The 20,414-nt window shown below is 43.2% G+C and overlaps 1 protein-coding gene across 3 annotated transcripts in view; it reads right to left on the reverse strand.

The window, feature by feature from the left end:
* Positions 1 to 2,293: 2,293 nt before the first annotated feature.
* Positions 2,294 to 20,414, reverse strand: part of LOC138663912 (zinc finger protein 665-like) — a 298,942-nt gene continuing 280,821 nt past the window's right edge. For 2 of the 3 annotated variants that reach the window (XM_069750282.1, XM_069750281.1), the window contains exons 2-7: positions 14,405 to 14,538; positions 14,120 to 14,284; positions 13,914 to 14,037; positions 13,733 to 13,830; positions 13,446 to 13,536; positions 2,294 to 4,509 (exon numbers count right to left, since the gene is read on the reverse strand). In XM_069750282.1, coding sequence (XP_069606383.1) covers positions 2,969 to 4,509; positions 13,446 to 13,536; positions 13,733 to 13,830; positions 13,914 to 14,037; positions 14,120 to 14,284; positions 14,405 to 14,500 — 2,115 coding nt within the window. In that variant the 5' untranslated portion in view covers positions 14,501 to 14,538 and the 3' untranslated portion in view covers positions 2,294 to 2,968. Of the gene's footprint in view, positions 4,510 to 13,445; positions 13,537 to 13,732; positions 13,831 to 13,913; positions 14,038 to 14,119; positions 14,285 to 14,404; positions 14,539 to 15,854; positions 15,963 to 20,414 lie in introns of those variants that run through there. The other variant, XM_069750283.1, reaches the window with a different exon arrangement.

Here is a 20,414-nt window from a genome sequence, read left to right on the forward strand (position 1 = left end):
TAACACCCCTGACCCCAGGACCTTATAGTACTAGACGACCAGTCCAGCAAAGGATTGTGCATTTTTAACCCAGGATGACTGGGCAAGGTAATTTAGCAAGAACAAACAAGTCTATTCACTCCTGATGTTCCATATTCACAGTAAGTGGGAACCCGGTAACCTTTCGAGAAATACACCAATGTTCCAGAGGAGTGTTATCACGTACAACAAGAATAGGAGATGGCAATGGTTTAGAATCAAACTTATATTTGTCTAGGAATTGTTGATCAAATTAAGTGCAGAACCACAATCCACCATTACCTGAAAATCAGTGGAATGACCATGATATGTGGTATTACCAGAAAAAAAAAACTCCTGCGGATCATAAAAACGCAATACAAACTGGAGTGTTACTCCTACTGACCTTTTTCTCTTTCCTTATGCGAACCTCACATTGCTTAATAAAATGGTCAGCCTTACCACAATACAAGCATAGCCCTTCAGAAAACCTCTTCTCCCTCTCCTTGGAACGAGAGGACATCGCCCCATGTTGCATCGGTTCCCCGCTGTCGACGGGGCTATCCTGAGAGGCTGGGTTCAGCATTATATGAACCTTCTCTTCATTCTGTCTGCCTCTCAATCTTCTATCCACACGGATAGCTAACTGCACAGCAGTTTCCAAAGTATCAGATGCAGGATATGCAATGAGCAAATCTTTAACTCCATCACTCAAACCAGCTAAAAACTGACTCTTGAGCGCTGGGTCATTCCACCTGACCGTTGTGGACCATCGTCTGAACTGGGTGCAATACTGCCTCAGCTGATGTGACCCGATCAGGATCATCATATAACAACCCCGATGCAGAAAAAAAAATGCTTCTACTGATGTCAAACAAGGATCATCAGGATGTAATGAAAATGCCCAGATTTGGGGTTCATTTCGCAGTAAAGACATAATAATCCCCACACACTGTAATTCACTCCCTGAGGATCTGGGTCTAAGCCGAAAATATAGTAAACATGCATTTTTAAATGTAAAAAATTCCTGCCGTTTACCAGAAAAAAACTCAGGTAATCCTACCTTAGGTTCTTCAGAGCATACTCCAGCGTAATTACTCACCCGCTGTTGCAGATCGGCTACTTCAAAAGTTAACCTTTGCAAGCGTTGAGCAAGTTCTTGGATGCTGCACAAATTGAAGGAATCCGGGAGAGAATTTATTTTCTTTTTTTTTGTATGGCTGGACAAACTGTTACGGAACTGCAACACAGAACTAGGATAGAAGGGGGAAAACTGACCCTGCACTGAGACTAGGCTGATACCCTACGATGGAGTGGGCAACCCATTCCTTGCAAATAGACCCAACGACGATCCTAGGTTAATCTCAGCGAAGACCTATAGATAGGGGGAAGCAGGTCCCTGAAAGATCTAAGGACTGGGTATAAAAAAACAGGTCACCTCCTAATAGAAAACATAGAGACGGCTGCAGAAACCAAATGAAAACAGAAACTAAAGATAGCAGAACCAGAGATCCCAGAACTGCACAATATCAAACACAGAAAGCTATCAAAGCACCTAGCCAGAACTCTAGCAGATTAACACTGTTGTCCAGCAAGGAATGGGAGACAGGTGCTGGGTAATAAAGGGTGATACAATCACCTGACCTAAGGCAACCCAGCATCACGGGAAAAAAGACCAGCAGCCAGAAAACAACAAGATGGTGGATGGTCAAAAACAAAACAGATTCTAACACAAACAAGACATTTTGAAAATTAGTCTTCATGTATATCTGGGTCCACTGCAACCGTTTCTGCTTGTGAACACTGTCTAAGGGTGGCCGAATAGTAGGTTTATGTACCACAGCAAGCCTTTGAAGGATTCTACACCTTGAGGTTCGAGGGACTCCAGAGGCACCAGCAGCTTCAAATAACTGTTTGCTGCTTTGTAATGGTATTTTGGCAGCTGCTCTCTTAATCCAATGAATTTGTCTGGCAGAAACCTTCCTCATTATGCCTTTATCTGCATGAACTCTGTCTATGCTCTGTTTCAGTCACAAATCTCTTCACAGTACGATTATCACTCTTAAGTTTTCGTGAAATATCTAATGTTTTCATACCTTGTCCAAGGCATTGCACTATTTATGGCTTTTCAGCAGCAGAGAGATCCTTTTTATTTCCCATAGTGCTTGAAATCTGTGGCCTGCTTAATAATGTGGAACATCATTTTTAAATAGTTTTCCTTTAATTAGAATCACCTGGAAATCTAATTATCACATGTGTTTAAGATTGATTTCAGTGATCCATTGAGCCCTGAGACAATACCATCCATGAGTTTATTTGAAAACAAAACAATTAAATCTTTATGACACTTAAATCCAATTTATATAATAATTTGGAACATGCTGTAGAGAAGAAAATCTGTTCCAGTGGTGGTGAAAATACTACTATATTTATCATAGAAATTTGCAATCTGAACATGTTTGTAAGTCCCAGCCTACAGTGAAAAGGCAAAGTTCTGGTGGTGGAAAGAAGACAACCAGACAGCGAGCAACAAGCAGTGGGATGGTCTGAATATTAGTTCGCTTTTAACTATAGTCATCTCACCTGATCGCTGCCTGCCCTTCGGTTCTCTTCTTTCCACTGACGTTTGCCACATCTCCAGTATCTTCACTATAGGTCAGGACTTCCAGCTGAATCCATGCTTTGGAGGCCAATATGCGTTATAAGGTTACCGACCATGTCTTGACATCACAACCTTACAACTCGCAGTGACCTCTGAGGCTTGGACATGGCCTAAAGTCGTGGAAAATAGTGAAAAGGCTGTATATGCAGAACGCATTGGCAGAAAAAGGACCGGATGACAGTCAGTGGAGTGGTTAGAGAGGTGAGTGATTGAGTGAGTATTTGTTGTTTTTATTTACATCTTCTATAACTATGAGTCATACGTAAGTTGGATGTTCGTAACTTGAATACTGCCTGTATTTGGTTTCTTTCAGAGTGAAGTTTTTTTATTATTGTCAATAAAATTTGATTTTGAAATAAAACATTCCTTAATATCTAGATGTGGTAATGTCTTTCCCTCTATGTGAGATATTTGATGGTTAAGAAAACATAACTGCTGGGTAAAAACTTTCCCACATTCCGAACATAAATATGTTTTTTCCCCTGAGTGGCTACTCTGATGTCCAACAAGACTTGACTTCTGTGCAAAACATTTTCCACATTCTGAACATGAATATGGCTTTTCCCCTGTGTGAATTCTCTGATGTCCAACAAGACTTGATTTCTGTGTAAAACATTTCCCACATTCTGAACATGAATATGGCTTTTCCCCCGAGTGGCTACTCTGATGTACAACAAGACTTGATTTCTGTGTAAAACATTTCCCACATTCTGAACATGAATATGGCTTTTCTCCTGTGTGGCTACTCTGATGTCCAACAAGACTTGATTTCTGTGTAAAACATTTCCCACATTCTGAACATGAATATGGCTTTTCACCCGTGTGAATTCTCTGATGGAGAACTAAATATGATTTCTGTTTAAAAAATTTCCCACATTCTGAACATGAATATGGCTTTTCTCCAGTGTGAATTTTCTGATGTGTAAGAAGATGTGATTTCTCTTTAAAACATTTCCCACATTCTGAACATGAAAAAGGCTTCTCCCCCGAGTGAGTTCTCTGGTGTCTAGCAAGATGTGATTTCTGGTTAAAATATTTACCACATTCTGAACATGAAAATTGCATATTCCCTGTGTGAATTCTCTGGTGTACAACTAAATATGATTTCTGGTTAAAACATTTACCACATTCTAAACATAAATATGGCTTCTCTCCTGTGTGAATTCTCTGGTGTGTAAGAAGATGTGATTTCTCTGAGAAACATTTCCCACATTCCAAACATGAATATGACTTCTCTCCTGTGTGAATTCTCTGATGTCTAATGAGCTTTGATTTATCAGAAAAACATTTCCCACATTCTGAACACGAAAATGGCTTCTCCCCTGTGTGAGTTCTCTGGTGTCTAGCAAGACGCGATTTCTGGCTAAAATATTTACCACATTCTGAGCAAGAATATAGCTTCCTTGTGTGAATTATCTGATGTGCCATAAGATATGATTCATCTCCAAAACATTCCCCACATTCTGAACATGAATATGACTTTTCACCGGTGTGAATTCGCTTATGTTTAATGAGATCTGATTTATGGTTAAAGAATTTCCCAAACTCTGAACACGAAAATATTTTGTCCTCTGTGTGACTTATTGGATGTGTAATAAAAGATGTTTTATGGGAAAAACATTTTGTATATTCTGTACATGAACATGGCATGTTTGTAGTAAGAGCATTTGGATTTTCAAATCCAATTTTTTTACTTTCATCTTTCTTAATAGTCTGCAATAAATCAAAAGATAGGACATGTTTAAAAGGATCAAATGATAAACCTTCAGTTGTATCTTGTATGAGATCAATGCCATCTAATTTAGTAATTGAAGATATCAGTTGTTCCTGTGATCTCCACATACAGTCATCTGCCAAGAGTAAAAACAAGTATTACTTTTTAATAAAATAACTTTTTCATTATATTTTTACAACATTGGTATATTAAATGCACGTTATGTAGCAAAAACACTTTCTCATCTCGAAAAAATAAACCACCGCACAGGTCTATCATCGGTCCATAGAAAATGGCTATGGAAAAGCGACATGTCTTCCATAAATCAGTCGTTAAAAATCCACACTCCAAAAGCCAAATGATCTCTTCTCAAAACTTCGCTTCCGAATGTAGCTGCTTTCTTATAAAATTAAAGATAAGTAAGGATTTGAAACTTGTTATCTTGTGTGTACTACCTGTGATTAGTTGTATTCCACACCGCTAATATTTCTATTGGTCATTTAGTATTACTGATGATTGGTTTATAAATTCTGCATCGGCTGCTTTCTTATGATTATGCTGAACGTTTTAATATGCTTCTCGAAACTATAAAAACTAAAACACATCCCAAATAAATCAGGGTAAGTTTGTATCACACATTGTGTGTCTCACATCTTCTTCTCTAGTGAGTTGCATCTATTTAGAAATCATCTGGCAGATAGGGAGAATTTGTAACTTCACTGCAATTACTGTATTTTTAGAACTATTAGGCTAGTTTCACACTAGCGTTTAGCCGGGCTGCAGAGGGATGCGGACTTCCTCAGTGAAGCCCCGCACACTGCCGCACCTCTTCATTCAGCTCCGCCTACGGCTGCATGTGGCGTGCGCACCCTATCTTTAACATTGGGTACGCAGGCCATGCCGCTGTATGCAGATGCCGCCGCGTGCGTCGTTTTGACGGTGCAGCATCTGCACGAAATTGCAACTTGTTGCGTTCGGCACAGGTCATCTCACCATCAAAATGACGCATGCGGCGGCATCCGCATACAGCGGCATGGCCTGCGTACCCAATGTTAAAGATTTGGTGCGCACACTGCATGCAGCCATAGGTGGAGCTGAATGAAGAGGCGCACCAGTGTGAAACTAGCCTTAGACACACATTCCCACCCCCAAAATTGGGGGAAAATGGGGGTGCGTCTTATAGTCAGAATATACCATACTTTAAATTAGGGTGGTGGCAGCAGGAGTCGGGTGATTCTTCTTGTGGTACAACGCTGCAGGGTGATGATCTCACTCCCTTCCCAGTGCGACATGCTTGGCGGTGCGGGGGGCTCTGGCGACATTTGGAAAACCCGGAGCACACGCACTTCCATTGCCTCGATGCTGTGGCCTCCGGGAAAATGGCAGCCAGAGGTGGCACATGCACAGATTGAGACCTCAGCAATGAGATCTCCTCTCCTGAGATCTCAATCTGCGCATGCCCCACCTCCGGGAAAATGGCTGCCGTATGCGCCTCCTCCGGCGGCCATTTCCCAAAGGCCACAGCATCGAGGCAATGGAAATGCGCAGGCTCCGGGCTTTCACAAAATTTCACCAGAGCCCCCAGCACCACCAAGCACTGCCGAACCTGCCGCATTGGGATGGGATTTCATGGAGACCACTGCATCGCAGGAATTGATGTGCCGGGGCTCCGGGCTTTCACAAAATGTTGGCGAAGCCCCTGCACCACAGATCACCGATGAACCTGCTGCAACAGTCAGGGTCATATCTGTTGTGAATTCTGTGGTCGAGCTCCCTCCTGTGGTCACAAGTGGTACTTCGGCTGATTCTGTCTATGGGCTTCCGTTGGTGGATGTGAGTGGTACTGCGGCTTCTGAGTTTCCTTCCTCAGGTGATGAGGTTAAGTCGTTAGGTGCTGCTCTATTTAACTCCACCTAGTGCTTTGATCCTGGCCTCCAATCAATGTTCTAGTATTGGTCTTGCTTCCTCCTGGATCGTTCCTGTGGCCTGTCTGCTCTGCATAAGCTAAGTTCTGCTTGTGTTACTTTTGTTTGCTATATTTTCTGTCCAGCTTGCTATATTGGTTTTTCTTGCTTGCTGGAAGCTCTGAGACGCAGAGGGAGCACCTCCGTACCGTTAGTCGGTGCGGAGGGTCTTTTTGCCCCTCTGCGTGGTTGTTTGTAGGTTTTTGTGTTGACCGCAAAGCTATCTTTCCTATTCTCGGTCTATTCAGTAAGTCGGGCCTCACTTTGCTAAATCTATTTCATCTCTGTGTTTGTATTTTCATCTTACTCACAGTCATTATATGTGGGGGGCTGCCTTTTCCTTTGGGGAATTTCTCTGAGGCAAGGTAGGCTTATTTTTCTATCTTCAGGGCTAGCTAGTTTCTCAGGCTGTGCCGAGTTGCATAGGGAGCGTTAGGCGCAATCCACGGCTACCTCTAGTGTGGTGTGTTAGGATTAGGGATTGCGGTCAGCAGAGTTCCCACGTCTCAGAGCTCGTCCTATGTTTTTTGGCTATTGTCAGGTCACTTTGTGTGCTCTGAACTTCAAGGTCCATTGCGGTTCTAAATTACCTATTCATAACAGTACTGGAGGCCTAAAGTACTATGCTTCTCAATAGAGGGAAAAAAGAAGTTCTGAGACAATTTTTTTTTCTTTGCACTGTGTTTTGCCTTTTTTTTCCCCTAGACATTTGGGTGGTTCAGGACACAGGTGTAGTGATGGACATTAAAGGTCTGTCTTCATGTGTGGATCATCTCACTGCAAAAGTACAAGGTATTCAAGACTTTGTGGCTCAGAATTCTATGTTAGAACCAAGAATTCCTATTCCTGATTTGTTTTCTGGAGATAGAGCTAAATTTCTGAGTTCCAAAAATAATTGCAAACTGTTTCTGGCGTTGAAACCTCGCTCCTCTGGTGACCCAGTTCAACAAGTTAAGATCATTATTTCTTTATTACGTGGCGACCCTCAAGACTGGGCATTTTCCCTTGCGCCAGGAGATCCTGCATTATGTAATATTGAAGACACAAAAGAGAATAGTAAAACCAAAAGCACTTGCGGATTACTGCAACATTTTTTCAAACTGAGTGTTTTTGGTTTTACTATTCTCTTTTGTGTCTTCAGGTTTCTTGGTGGTGTGTGAACATGATCATACAGACTTGTTCACTGTGCAAGTAGCCCATGTGTTCCTGTTTCCATAATTGTTCTCTTGTGTCTACAAGACTGGGGAGTTCCACCACTCCTCTTGGACTATCTGCACAATAGCTGTTCTACCCTGTATGCACACATGGATTTTTCCTCTCTGAACCCTGTTCACACAGGTTATATACAGATGATCAGGTTTTTAAATACATCAGATAGGGATTGCATACATTAGTTAGGACTGCTCTGATAAGGGTATACCGTGAAGATTGGTAGAGCAGCTTAGTATACATTTTTTGCAAAAAACGTATCAACCAAATACCCTGTTTTTTACATCTTTTACTAGCACTTGCGGATTACTGCAACATTTTTTCAAACTGAGTGTTTTTGGTTTTACTATTCTCTTTTGTGTCTTCAGGTTTCTTGGTGGTGTGTGAACATGATCATACAGACTTGTTCACTGTGCAAGTAGCCCATGTGTTCCTGTTTCCATAATTGTTCTCTTGTGTCTACAAGACTGGGGAGTTCCACCACTCCTCTTGGACTATCTGCACAATAGCTGTTCTACCCTGTATGCACACATGGATTTTTCCTCTCTGAACCCTGTTCACACAGGTTATATACAGATGATCAGGTTTTTAAATACATCAGATAGGGATTGCATACATTAGTTAGGACTGCTCTGATAAGGGTATACCGTGAAGATTGGTAGAGCAGCTTAGTATACATTTTTTGCAAAAAACGTATCAACCAAATACCCTGTTTTTTACATCTTTTACTAGCACTTGCGGATTACTGCAACATTTTTTCAAACTGAGTGTTTTTGGTTTTACTATTCTCTTTTGTGTCTTCAGGTTTCTTGGTGGTGTGTGAACATGATCATACAGACTTGTTCACTGTGCAAGTAGCCCATGTGTTCCTGTTTCCATTATGTAATATTGATGCGTTTTTTCTGGCGCTCGGATTACTGTACGATGAACCTAATTCAGTGGATCAGGCAGAGAAAAATTTGCTGGCTCTGTGTCAGGGTCAGGATGAGATAGAGATTTATTGTCAGAAGTTTAGAAAGTGGTCTGTGCTCACTCAATGGAATGAATGTGCGCTGGCAGCTATTTTCAGAAAGGGTCTCTCTGAAGCCCTTAAGGATGTCATGGAGGGATTTCCTATGCCTGCTGGTCTGAAAGAGTCTATGTCTTTGGCCATTCAGATCGGTCAACGCTTGCGTGAGCGTAAATCTGTGCACCATTTGGCGGTATTATCTGAGCATAAACCTGAGCCTATGCAGTGCGATAGGACTTTGACCAGAGCTGAAAGGCAAGAACACAGACGTCAGAATGGGCTGTGTTTCTACTGTGGTGATTCCACTCGTGCTATCTCCGATTGTCCTAAGCGCACTAAGCGGTTCGCTAAGTCTGCCACCATTGGTACCGTACAGTCGAAATTTCTTTTGTCCGTTACTTTGATCTGCTCTTTGTCTTCCTATTCTGTCATGGCATTTGTGGATTCAGGCGCTGCCCTGAATTTGATGGACTTGGAGTTTGCTAGGCGCTGTGGGTTTGTCTTGGAGCCCTTGCAGTGTCTTATTCCATTGAGAGGAATTGATGCTACGCCTTTGGCCAAGAATAAGCCTCAGTATTGGACCCAGCTGACCATGTGCATGGCTCCTGCGCACCAGGAGGATATTCGCTTTCTGGTGTTGCAAAATCTGCATGATGTGGTCGTGTTGGGGTTGCCATGGCTACAAGTCCATAACCCAGTATTAGATTGGAAATCAATGTCTGTGTCCAGCTGGGGTTGTCAGGGGGTACATGGTGATGTTCCATTTCTGTCTATCTCATCATCCACCCCTTCTGAGGTCCCAGAGTTCTTGTCTGATTACCGGGATGTATTCGATGAGCCCAAGTCCAATGCCCTACCTCCGCATAGGGATTGTGATTGTGCTATCGAGTTGATTCCTGGTAGTAAGTTTCCTAAGGGTCGACTGTTTAATTTATCTGTACCTGAGCACGCCGCTATGCGGAGTTACGTAAAAGAATCCTTGGAGAAGGGTCATATTCGCCCGTCGTCATCGCCATTGGGAGCAGGGTTCTTTTTTGTGGCCAAGAAGGATGGTTCGCTGAGACCTTGTCTTGATTACCGCCTTCTAAATAAAATCACGGTCAAATTTCAGTACCCCTTGCCGCTGCTATCTGATTTGTTTGCTCGGATTAAGGGGGCTAGTTGGTTCACCAAGATAGATCTTCGTGGTGCGTATAATCTTGTGCGTATTAAACAGGGCGATGAATGGAAAACTGCATTTAATACGCCCGAGGGCCATTTTGAGTACCTGGTTATGCCATTCGGACTTGCCAATGCTCCATCAGTATTTCAGTCCTTTATGCATGACATCTTCCGAGAGTACCTGGATAAATTCCTGATTGTATACTTGGATGATATTTTGGTCTTCTCGGATGATTGGGAGTCTCATGTGAAGCAGGTCAGAATGGTGTTCCAGGTCCTGCGTGCTAATTCTTTGTTTGTGAAGGGATCAAAGTGTCTCTTTGGTGTTCAGAAAGTTTCATTTTTGGGGTTCATTTTTTCCCCTTCTACTATCGAGATGGACCCTGTTAAGGTCCAGTCCATTTATGATTGGACTCAGCCGACATCTCTGAAGAGTCTGCAAAAGTTCCTTGGCTTTGCTAATTTTTATCGTCGCTTCATCTGTAATTTTTCTAGTATTGCTAAACCATTGACCGATTTGACCAAGAAGGGTGCTGATGTGGTCAATTGGTCTTCTGCTGCTTTGGAAGCTTTTCAAGAGTTGAAGCGTCGTTCTTCTTCTGCCCCTGTGTTGTGTCAACCAGATGTTTCGCTTCCGTTCCAGGTCGAGGTTGATGCTTCTGAAATTGGAGCGGGGGCTGTTTTGTCGCAAAGAGGTTCTGATTGCTCGGTGATGAAGCCATGCGCCTTCTTTTCCAGGAAGTTTTCGCCTGCTGAGCGAAATTACGATGTTGGCAATCGAGAGTTGCTGGCCATGAAGTGGGCATTCGAGGAGTGGCGTCATTGGCTTGAAGGAGCTAAGCATCGCGTGGTGGTCTTGACTGATCACAAGAACTTGACTTATATCGAGTCTGCCAAACGGTTGAATCCTAGACAGGCTCGTTGGTCGCTGTTTTTCTCCCGTTTTGACTTTGTGGTTTCGTACCTTCCGGGCTCTAAAAATGTGAAGGCGGATGCCCTGTCTAGGAGTTTTGTGCCCGATTCTCCGGGTTTGCCTGAGCCGGCGGGTATTCTCAAAGAGGGAGTAATTGTGTCTGCCATTTCCCCTGATTTGCGGCGGGTGCTGCAAAAATTTCAGGCTAATACACCTGACCGTTGCCCAGCGGAGAAACTGTTTGTCCCTGATAGGTGGACGAATAAAGTTATCTCTGAGGTTCATTGTTCGGTGTTGGCTGGTCATCCTGGAATCTTTGGTACCAGAGAGTTAGTGGCTAGATCCTTTTGGTGGCCATCTCTGTCGCGGGATGTGCGTTCTTTTGTGCAGTCCTGTGGGATTTGTGCTTGGGCTAAGCCCTGCTGTTCTCGTGCCAGTGGGTTGCTTTTGCCCTTGCCAGTCCCGAAGAGGCCTTGGACACATATCTCTATGGATTTTATTTCGGATCTCCCCGTCTCTCAAAAAATGTCGGTCATTTGGGTAGTTTGTGATCGCTTCTCTAAGATGATCCATTTGGTACCCTTGTCTAAATTACCTTCCTCCTCTGATTTGGTGCCATTGTTCTTCCAGCATGTGGTTCATTTACATGGCATTCCAGAGAACATCGTTTCTGACAGAGGTTCCCAGTTTGTTTCGAGGTTTTGGCGAGCCTTTTGTGCTAGGATGGGCATTGATTTGTCTTTTTCCTCGGCTTTCCATCCTCAGACAAATGGCCAGACTGAACGAACCAATCAGACCTTGGAAACATATCTGAGATGTTTTGTTTCTGCTGATCAGGATGATTGGGTGTCCTTTTTGCCGTTGGCTGAGTTCGCCCTTAATAATCGGGCCAGCTCGGCTACCTTGGTTTCGCTGTTTTTCTGCAATTCTGGGTTCCATCCTCGTTTCTCTTCAGGGCAGGTTGAGTCTTCGGACTGTCCTGGTGTGGATACTGTGGTGGACAGGTTGCAGCGGATTTGGACTCATGTAGTGGACAATTTGACCTTGTCCCAGGAGAAGGCTCAACGTTTCGCTAATCGCAGACGCTGTGTGGGTCCCCGACTTCGTGTTGGGGATTTGGTTTGGTTGTCATCTCGTTATATTCCTATGAAGGTTTCCTCTCCTAAGTTTAAGCCTCGTTTCATTGGTCCGTATAGGATTTCTGAGGTTCTTAATCCTGTATCTTTTCGTTTGACCCTTCCAGATTCTTTTTCCATCCATAACGTATTCCATAGGTCATTGTTGCGGAGATACGTGGCACCTATGGTTCCATCTGTTGATCCTCCTGCCCCGGTTTTGGTGGAGGGGGAGTTGGAGTATATAGTGGAGAAGATTTTGGATTCTCGTGTTTCGAGACGGAAACTCCAGTATCTGGTTAAGTGGAAGGGTTATGGTCAGGAAGATAATTCCTGGGTCTTTGCCTCTGATGTCCATGCTGCCGATCTTGTTCGTGCCTTTCATATGGCTCATCTTGGTCGGCCTGGGAGCTCTGGTGAGGGTTCGGTGACCCCTCCTCAAGGGGGGGTACTGTTGTGAATTCTGTGGTCGAGCTCTCTCCTGTGGTCACAAGTGGTACTTCGGCTGATTCTGTCTATGGGCTTCCGTTGGTGGATGTGAGTGGTACTGCGGCTTCTGAGTTTCCTTCCTCAGGTGATGAGGTTAAGTCGTTAGGTGCTGCTCTATTTAACTCCACCTAGTGCTTTGATCCTGGCCTCCAGTCAATGTTCTAGTATTGGTCTTGCTTCCTCCTGGATCGTTCCTGTGGCCTGTCTGCTCAGCATAAGCTAAGTTCTGCTTGTGTTACTTTTGTTTGCTATATTTTCTGTCCAGCTTGCTATATTGGTTTTTCTTGCTTGCTGGAAGCTCTGAGACGCAGAGGGAGCACCTCCGTACCGTTAGTCGGTGCGGAGGGTCTTTTTGCCCCTCTGCGTGGTTGTTTGTAGGTTTTTGTGTTGACCGCAAAGCTATCTTTCCTATTCTCGGTCTATTCAGTAAGTCGGGCCTCACTTTGCTAAATCTATTTCATCTCTGTGTTTGTATTTTCATCTTACTCACAGTCATTATATGTGGGGGGCTGCCTTTTCCTTTGGGGAATTTCTGAGGCAAGGTAGGCTTATTTTTCTATCTTCAGGACTAGCTACTTTCTCAGGCTGTGCCGAGTTGCATAGGGAGCGTTAGGCGCAATCCACGGCTACCTCTAGTGTGGTGTGTTAGGATTAGGGATTGCGGTCAGCAGAGTTCCCACGTCTCAGAGCTCGTCCTATGTTTTTTGGTTATTGTCAGGTCACTTTGTGTGCTCTGAACTTCAAGGTCCATTGCGGTTCTGAATTACCTATTCATAACGCATATCATCGCCGGACCACCAAACACTCCCTGTGACTCCGCTCCACCAGCACTGCTGATCGCCCCAGGGTAAGCTGAATTCAGGACTGTAAGACGGACCCCCCATTTGACGCATTAACTTTTTATGGTCCAGTGCGTCTTATAGTCCGAAGAATACGGAAATTAGTGTTTCATCTTCTTTATTTTTCATTTTTTTTAAATACTTTATTTTGCACTATGTCAGGACAAAACAATCTCATGTAACCAAAAAAACAAGATAATAAACAATATATATTTTTAATTACCTTGTCCAGAGAAAAAAAAACATCTAAAGTGTTTCCTATCTCTTGTCTACAAACCATCCACCTTATAAAATACAGGACCTTTACTTTTAAATCAGATTTTTTCATAATCCCTAACTCCATATACATATGCAGTTAGTGATTACGACTCACCTGGGTAGTCATCCTTAGGAATCTCCTCTTTACACCGCTCATCACCCCTCAAATATGTCTCTGTAGTATTAATATGGGTCAGATCTTTACCCTGAAAGAAATACAGTGAAAGTCACAGACAGATGGAGAAATCACATCTGTGATCAGCTCTAATCCTGCCATCTCCAACATTGTCATTACACAATTATAAAACATATAATACTGGTGGATAAAACAAGACTGAGCACAAGACCTTTAAAGTCTTTACACATCATAGGGGAGATCTCATGAAACCTTCCCTCATCTACCTGATCATCCTGAGGAACATCAGTATTTTCAGGTTTACAGTCCTGAGGAAGAAGAGGATGGGGACATCTCTCTGGTGTTGTCCTCTTACTGGAAAGAACTGGAGGAAACATATACATCAACTGAATTCATTCTTTACATACAGATAATAATAGGCCATGTGTATTTATTTCTGTCTAATACCTGGTGATGTGGGGGGCTGGAGAACATCCATCATGACGTTCTTGTACAGATCTTTGTGTCCTTCTAAATATTCCCACTCCTCCATGGAGAAATAGATGGTGACATCCTGACATCTTACAGGAACCTGACACATACAATCAAACCGTTATCTCTCGACCCCTTCATAGTTTTACTGTATAATGTACCAGCACTCCCAGCAGTGTCACCTCTCCAGTCAGCAGCTCAATCATCTTGTAGGTGAGTTCTAGGATCTTCTGGTCATTGATGTCCTCATGCATCAAGGGGTGAGAAGGAGGCCCTGTGATTTGGCTCAGGGTCCTTCCCCATACCTGACAGTGCTCACTAGAGGTCTTCTTCACTACTGTGTAATCCTGGTTATGGAAAGACAAATTAACTACAGACATTTCCAGAATCCTCACCTCTCCAGTTCTGTCCATCTCTTATTCCCATAGATAAGAATGATGTAATGTGACATCATCAGAATCTCTCACCTCTCCAGTAAGTCGGAAAAGAATCTCTAGGGTGATGTGTAATATCCTCTCCACCATCTTGTCCTTTTCCCTATCCATCCTTGACGTGTCAATCATTCTCTTATATTGAAGATCTCCAGTGAGAGGATCTGATACTGCAGGGATCAGAATGGGGAGAAGATGAGGATGTAACATCATAAAGAGCCCATGTAAGAATTCTCCAGAGCTGTTACTGACTTCACATGATTACTACATACTTTTATTCACATACAGAGAGTTATCACATATTAGGTCCAATCCAACACAAAAAATAGAGAATAAATTTAAAAGAAAAATCTGAAACTTTACTAAATATTTTACAAAAATATGAGTTATAAAGTGCAGGGAACATACATAGAGATCAGGACAGCAGAATTGGGAACGTCAGTAACAGATAATGATAAAACAATAATATTTCTTGATAGTTACAACATGGCGACGATAATGATTACTATACAGTCATTTCAAAACGTTTTGACAATGACGCAAATATTGATTTACGCAAACTTTGCTGCTTCTGCTTTATAGTGGCAATTTGCGTTAACTCTTATGAAAAGTGATCTGATGAATTGCAAAAATACTGCAAAGTCATTCATGCCATGAAAATTAAAGAAGTTGTCCACTACTTGGACCACTACTAGTCATAAATCACGCTTGGCCTCGATAAAAAAAAAAAGCTTATACTCACCTCCCATTGCCGGAGCCGTTCCCACTGTGTCGGTACTTGCTCTCCCCAGGCCTCTTGTGCAGTTGTTGTGAAATGTGACCCTGGTGCCAAGTCAGCGCTGGTGTCACTGTCCCAGCCTTCAAACGAATTGAACATGAAGAGGAAGTCCGGGCTGCAGCTGATCTCTGACTTCCTCTTCTTGTTCAAATTATCTGACGGCGAGAACAGTGACGCCAGCGCTGATTGGGCGCCAGGGACACATGTCATAACAACCACACGAAAGCTAGTGCCAACTCCGCGGGAAAGGTACCGCACAAGAGGGGAGTATAAGCTTTTTATATATTATCAGGACTAAGCGTGGGGTATGAGAAGGCATTGTCCTAGTAGTGAACAACAACTTTAAAGGCATTTTCCGCTACTAGGACAATCCCTTCTCTCTCTGAATGTTTGCCCTCTTTAAAATAAAAATGTTGCATAGTTTGCTAGCAGAAGAAACTTGTGAGAGTAGATTATATGGGGTAATTCAAAATTATCTACACAGAACATGAGGTACATGAAACGGCTTCTTAATACAGCATAAAAGGAAGTCTGAAGGACATTTTTTTACCAGAGAAAAAGTGAAACCAAAGTACAACAAATATATGCATTACATTTAACTAAGCATATAACAGTAACAACATCGCCATATACTGTCAGTAAAGTGTAAACTCCTCCTGCACACAAATAAGCCTGTATCTGTTGCATATCTGCCAACAAAATACACACCTATACTCAATTCCCGTGCCAGCACTGTTCGAGTGGTATCAGCATTCACTCTCCCCGGGGGTCATTTGAGGTATATGTAGGACTTTGGTTCTAAGAAAATCCTTACTGAGAGCTGAAAGATCCAAGAAGACACTGTAGACAATCCTTCATTTATCCAGGAACTGAGATTTATTAGAGAAGCACACCATGCAAATTATCTGGACTTTGCAAAAGGCATTTGATAGTGTACCTCATAACAGCCTTATACTGAAGCCCCAGAAGCAGGGACTGGGGGAAAGTATATGCAAATTAGTAAGGAATTGGCTAATTGACGCACATGAAGTATACAGGAACAGAGCAGAGCAGAGCATGCACTGGAAGCGTACAAGGACAGAGCAGAGCATGCACTGGAAGCATACAGGGACAGAGAAAAGTACAAGGAAAGAATAGCGGTGAAGGTACCGGGGTGAAGAGTACCCTATGAGGTACTTTGTGCCTTGGAGTCAGTACAACCCGGCATCATAAAGAAGTCAGGAGTGCAACCTAAGCGGCCTAGAGCGCATGTGCGGGTAGCGGGATCCCCAGCGTGGCTGAGGACCAGGAAGAACAGGCGGAATGCGGAAAGGGTCCCGAGAAGCAAGGCGAGTATCACCGGAAGCAGTAACAGTAGCAGTTACACTATGGAGTACTATAGGTAGTACAGTTGTGGCCAAAAGTGTTGACACCCCTACAATTCTGTCAGATAATACTCAGTTTCTTCCTGAAAATGATTGCAAACACAAATTCTTTGTTATTATTATCTTCATTTAATTTGTCTTAAATGAAAAAACACTAAAAGAATTGTCCTAAAGCCAAATTGGATATAATTCCACACAAAACATAAAAAAGGGGGTGAACAAAAGTATTGACACTGTTTGAAAAATCATGTGATGCTTCTCTAATTTGTGTAACTAACAGCACCTGTAACTTACCTGTGGCACCTAACAGATGTTGGCAATAATAAAATCACACTTGCAGCCAGTTGACATGGATTAAAAGTTGACTCAACCTGTGTCCTTGTGTGTACCACATTGAGCATGGAGAAAAGAAAGAAGACCAAAGAACTGTCTGAGGACCTGAGAAACCAAATTGTGAGGAAGCATGAGCAATCTCAAGGCTACAAGTCCATCTCCAAAGACCTGAATGTTCCTGTGTCTACCGTGCGCTGTGTCATCAAGAAGTTTAAAGCCCATGGCACTGTGACTAACCTCCCTAGATGTGGACAGAAAAGAAAAATTGACAAGAGATTTCAACGCAAGATTGTGCGGATGTTGGATAAAGAACCTCGACTAACATCCAAACAAGTTCAAGCTGCCCTGCAGTCCGAGGGTACAACAGTGTCAACCCGTACTATCCGTCGGCGTCTGAATGAAAAGGGACTGTATGGTAGGAGACCCAGGAAGACCCCACTTCTTACCCTGAGACATAAAAAAGCCAGGCTGGAGTTTGCCAAAACTTACCTGAAAAAGCCTAAAACGTTTTGGAAGAATGTTCTCTGGTCAGATGAGACAAAAGTAGAGCTTTTTGGGCAAAGGCATCAACATAGAGTTTACAGGAGAGAAAAAAGGCATTCAAAGAAAAGAACACGGTCCCTACAGTCAAACAAGGCAGAGGTTACCTGATGTTTTGGGGTAGCTTGACTGCTTGACTGTGTGCATGGCATAATGAAGTCTGAAGACTACCAACAAATTTTGCAGCATAATATAGGGCCCAGTGAGAGAAAGCTGGGTCTCCCTCAAAGGTCACGGGTCTTCCAGCAGTACACTGACCCAAAACACACTACAAAAAGCACTAGAAAATGGTTTGAGAGAAAGCACTGGAGACTTCTAAGGTGGCCAGCAATGAGTCCAGACAGGAATCCCATAGAACACCTGGAGAAGGCACCCTTCAAATATCAGGGACCTGGAGCAGTTTGCCAAAGAAGAATGGTCTAAAATTCCATCAGAGCATTGTAAGAAACTCATTGATGGTTACCGGAAGCGGTTGGTCGCAGTTATTTTGGCTAAAGGTTGTGCAACCAAGTATTAGGCTGAGGGTGCCAATACTTTTGTCTGGCCCATTTTTGGAGTTTTGTGTGAAATGATCAATGTTTTGCTTTTTGCTTCATTCTCTTTTGTTTGTTTTTTTCATTTAAAACAAATTAAATGAAGATAATAATAACAAAGAATTTGTGTTTGCAATCATTATCAGGAAGAAACTGAGTATTATCTTACAGAATTGCTGGGGTGTCAATACTTTTGGCCACAACTGTATGGTGTAATATATGGATGATTATAGGAGTGCAGTATACTATATGGAGGACTATGAGCAGTGCAGTATACTATATGGAGGATTATGGGAGTGACGTATAATACAGTGGGGCAAAAAAGTATTTAGTCAGTCAGCAATAGTGCAAGTTCCACCACTTAAAAAGATGAGAGGCGTCTGTAATTTACATCATACGCAGACCTCAACTATGGGAGACAAACTGAGAAAAAAAATCCAGAAAATCACATTGTCTGTTTTTTTAACATTTTATTTGCATATTATGGTGGAAAATAAGTATTTGGTCAGAAACAAAATTTCATCTCAATACTTTGTAATATATCCTTTGTTGGCAATGACAAACGAGGTCAAACGTTTTCTGTAAGTCTTCACAAGGTTGCCACACACTGTTGTTGGTATGTTGGCCCATTCCTCCATGCAGATCTCCTCTAGAGCAGTGATGTTTTTGGCTTTTCGCTTGGCAACACGGACTTTCAACTCCCTCCAAAGGTTTTCTATAGGGTTGAGATCTGGAGACTGGCTAGGCCACTCCAGGACCTTGAAATGCTTCTTACGAAGCCACTCCTTCGTTGCCCTGGCGGTGTGCTTTGGATCATTGTCATGTTGAAAGACCCAGCCACGTTTCATCTTCAATGCCCTTGCTGATGGAAGGAGGTTTGCTGTTGTGAATTCTGTTGTCGAACTCCCTCCTGTGGTCGTGAATGGTACTTCGGCGAGTTCTGTCCATGGACTCCCTCTGGTGGCTGTGAGTGGAGCTGCTGCTTCTGAGGTTCCTTCCACAGGTGACGTGATTTATCCTTTGGTTGGCTGCTCTATTTAACTCCACTCAGATCGTTACTCCATGCCAGCTGTCAATGTTCCTGCATTTGTTCAGTTCGCTCTTGGATCTTTCTGGTTACCTGTCTACTCCAGCAGAAGCTAAGTTCCTGCCAGTTATTATTTGTTCATTGTTGCCTTGTCCAGCTGGATATCATGATTTTGCCTTACTAGCTGGAAGCTCTGGGATGCAGAGTGGCATCTCCGCACCGTTAGTCGGTGCGGAGGTCTTTTTGCACACTCTGCGTGGTCTTTTTGTAGGTTTTTGTGCTGACCGCAAAGATACCTTTCCTATTCTCTGTCTGTTTAGTAAGTCTGGCCTCCCTTTGCTGAAACCTGTTTCATTTCTGCGTTTGTGACTTTCATCTTTACTCACAGTCAATATATGCGGGGGGCTGCCTTTTCCTTTGGGGAATTTCTCTGAGGCAAGGTAGGCTTTATTTTCTATCTCTAGGGCTAGCTAGATCTTAGGCTGTGAAGAGGCATCTAGGGAGAGTCAGGAACGCTCCACGGCTATTTCTAGTTGTTGTGATAGGATTAGGGGTTGCGGTCAGCAGAGCTCCCACATCCCAGAGCTTGTCCTGTGTGAGTTTAACCATCAGGTCGTGCCGGGTGCTCCTAACCACCAGGTCCATAACAGTACATGGCCCCATTCATTCTTTCATGTACCCGGATCAGTCGTCCTGGCCCCTTTGCAGAGAAACAGCCCCAAAGCGTGATGTTTCCACCACCATGCTTTACAGTAGGTATGGTGTTTGATGGATGCAACTCAGTATTCTTTTTCCTCCAAACACGACAAGTTGTGTTTCTACCAAACAGTTCCAGTTTGGTTTCATCAGACCATAGGACATTCTCTCAAAACTCCTCTGGATCATCCAAATGCTCTCTAGCAAACTTCAGACGGGCCCGGCCATGTACTGGCTTAAGCAGTGGGACACGTCTGGCACTGCAGGATCTGAGTCCATGGTGGCGTAGTGTGTTACTTATGGTAGGCCTTGTTACATTGGTCCCAGCTCTCTGCAGTTCATTCACTAGGTCCCCCGGCGTGGTTCTGGGATTTTTGCTCACCGTTCTTGTGATCATTCTGACCCCACGGGGTGGGATTTTGCGTGGAGCCCCAGATCGAGGGAGATTATCAGTGGTCTTGTATGTCTTCAATTTTCTAATTATTGCTCCCACTGTTGATTTCTTCACTCCAAGCTGGTTGGCTATTGCAGATTCAGTCTTCCCAGCCTGGTGCAGGGCTACAATTTTGTTTCTGGTGTCCTTTGACAGCTCTTTGGTCTTCACAATAGTGGAGTTTGGAGTCAGCCTGTTTGAGGGTGTGCACAGGTGTCTTTTTATACTGATAACAAGTTTAAACAGGTGCCATTACTACAGGTAATGAGTGGAGGAAAGAGGAGACTTTTAAAGAAGAAGTTACAGGTCTGTGAGAGCCAGAAATCTTGATTGTTTGTTTCT

Source organism: Ranitomeya imitator, chromosome 2 (assembly GCF_032444005.1).
Source record: "Ranitomeya imitator isolate aRanImi1 chromosome 2, aRanImi1.pri, whole genome shotgun sequence".
NCBI classification, from domain to species: domain Eukaryota; kingdom Metazoa; phylum Chordata; class Amphibia; order Anura; family Dendrobatidae; genus Ranitomeya; species Ranitomeya imitator.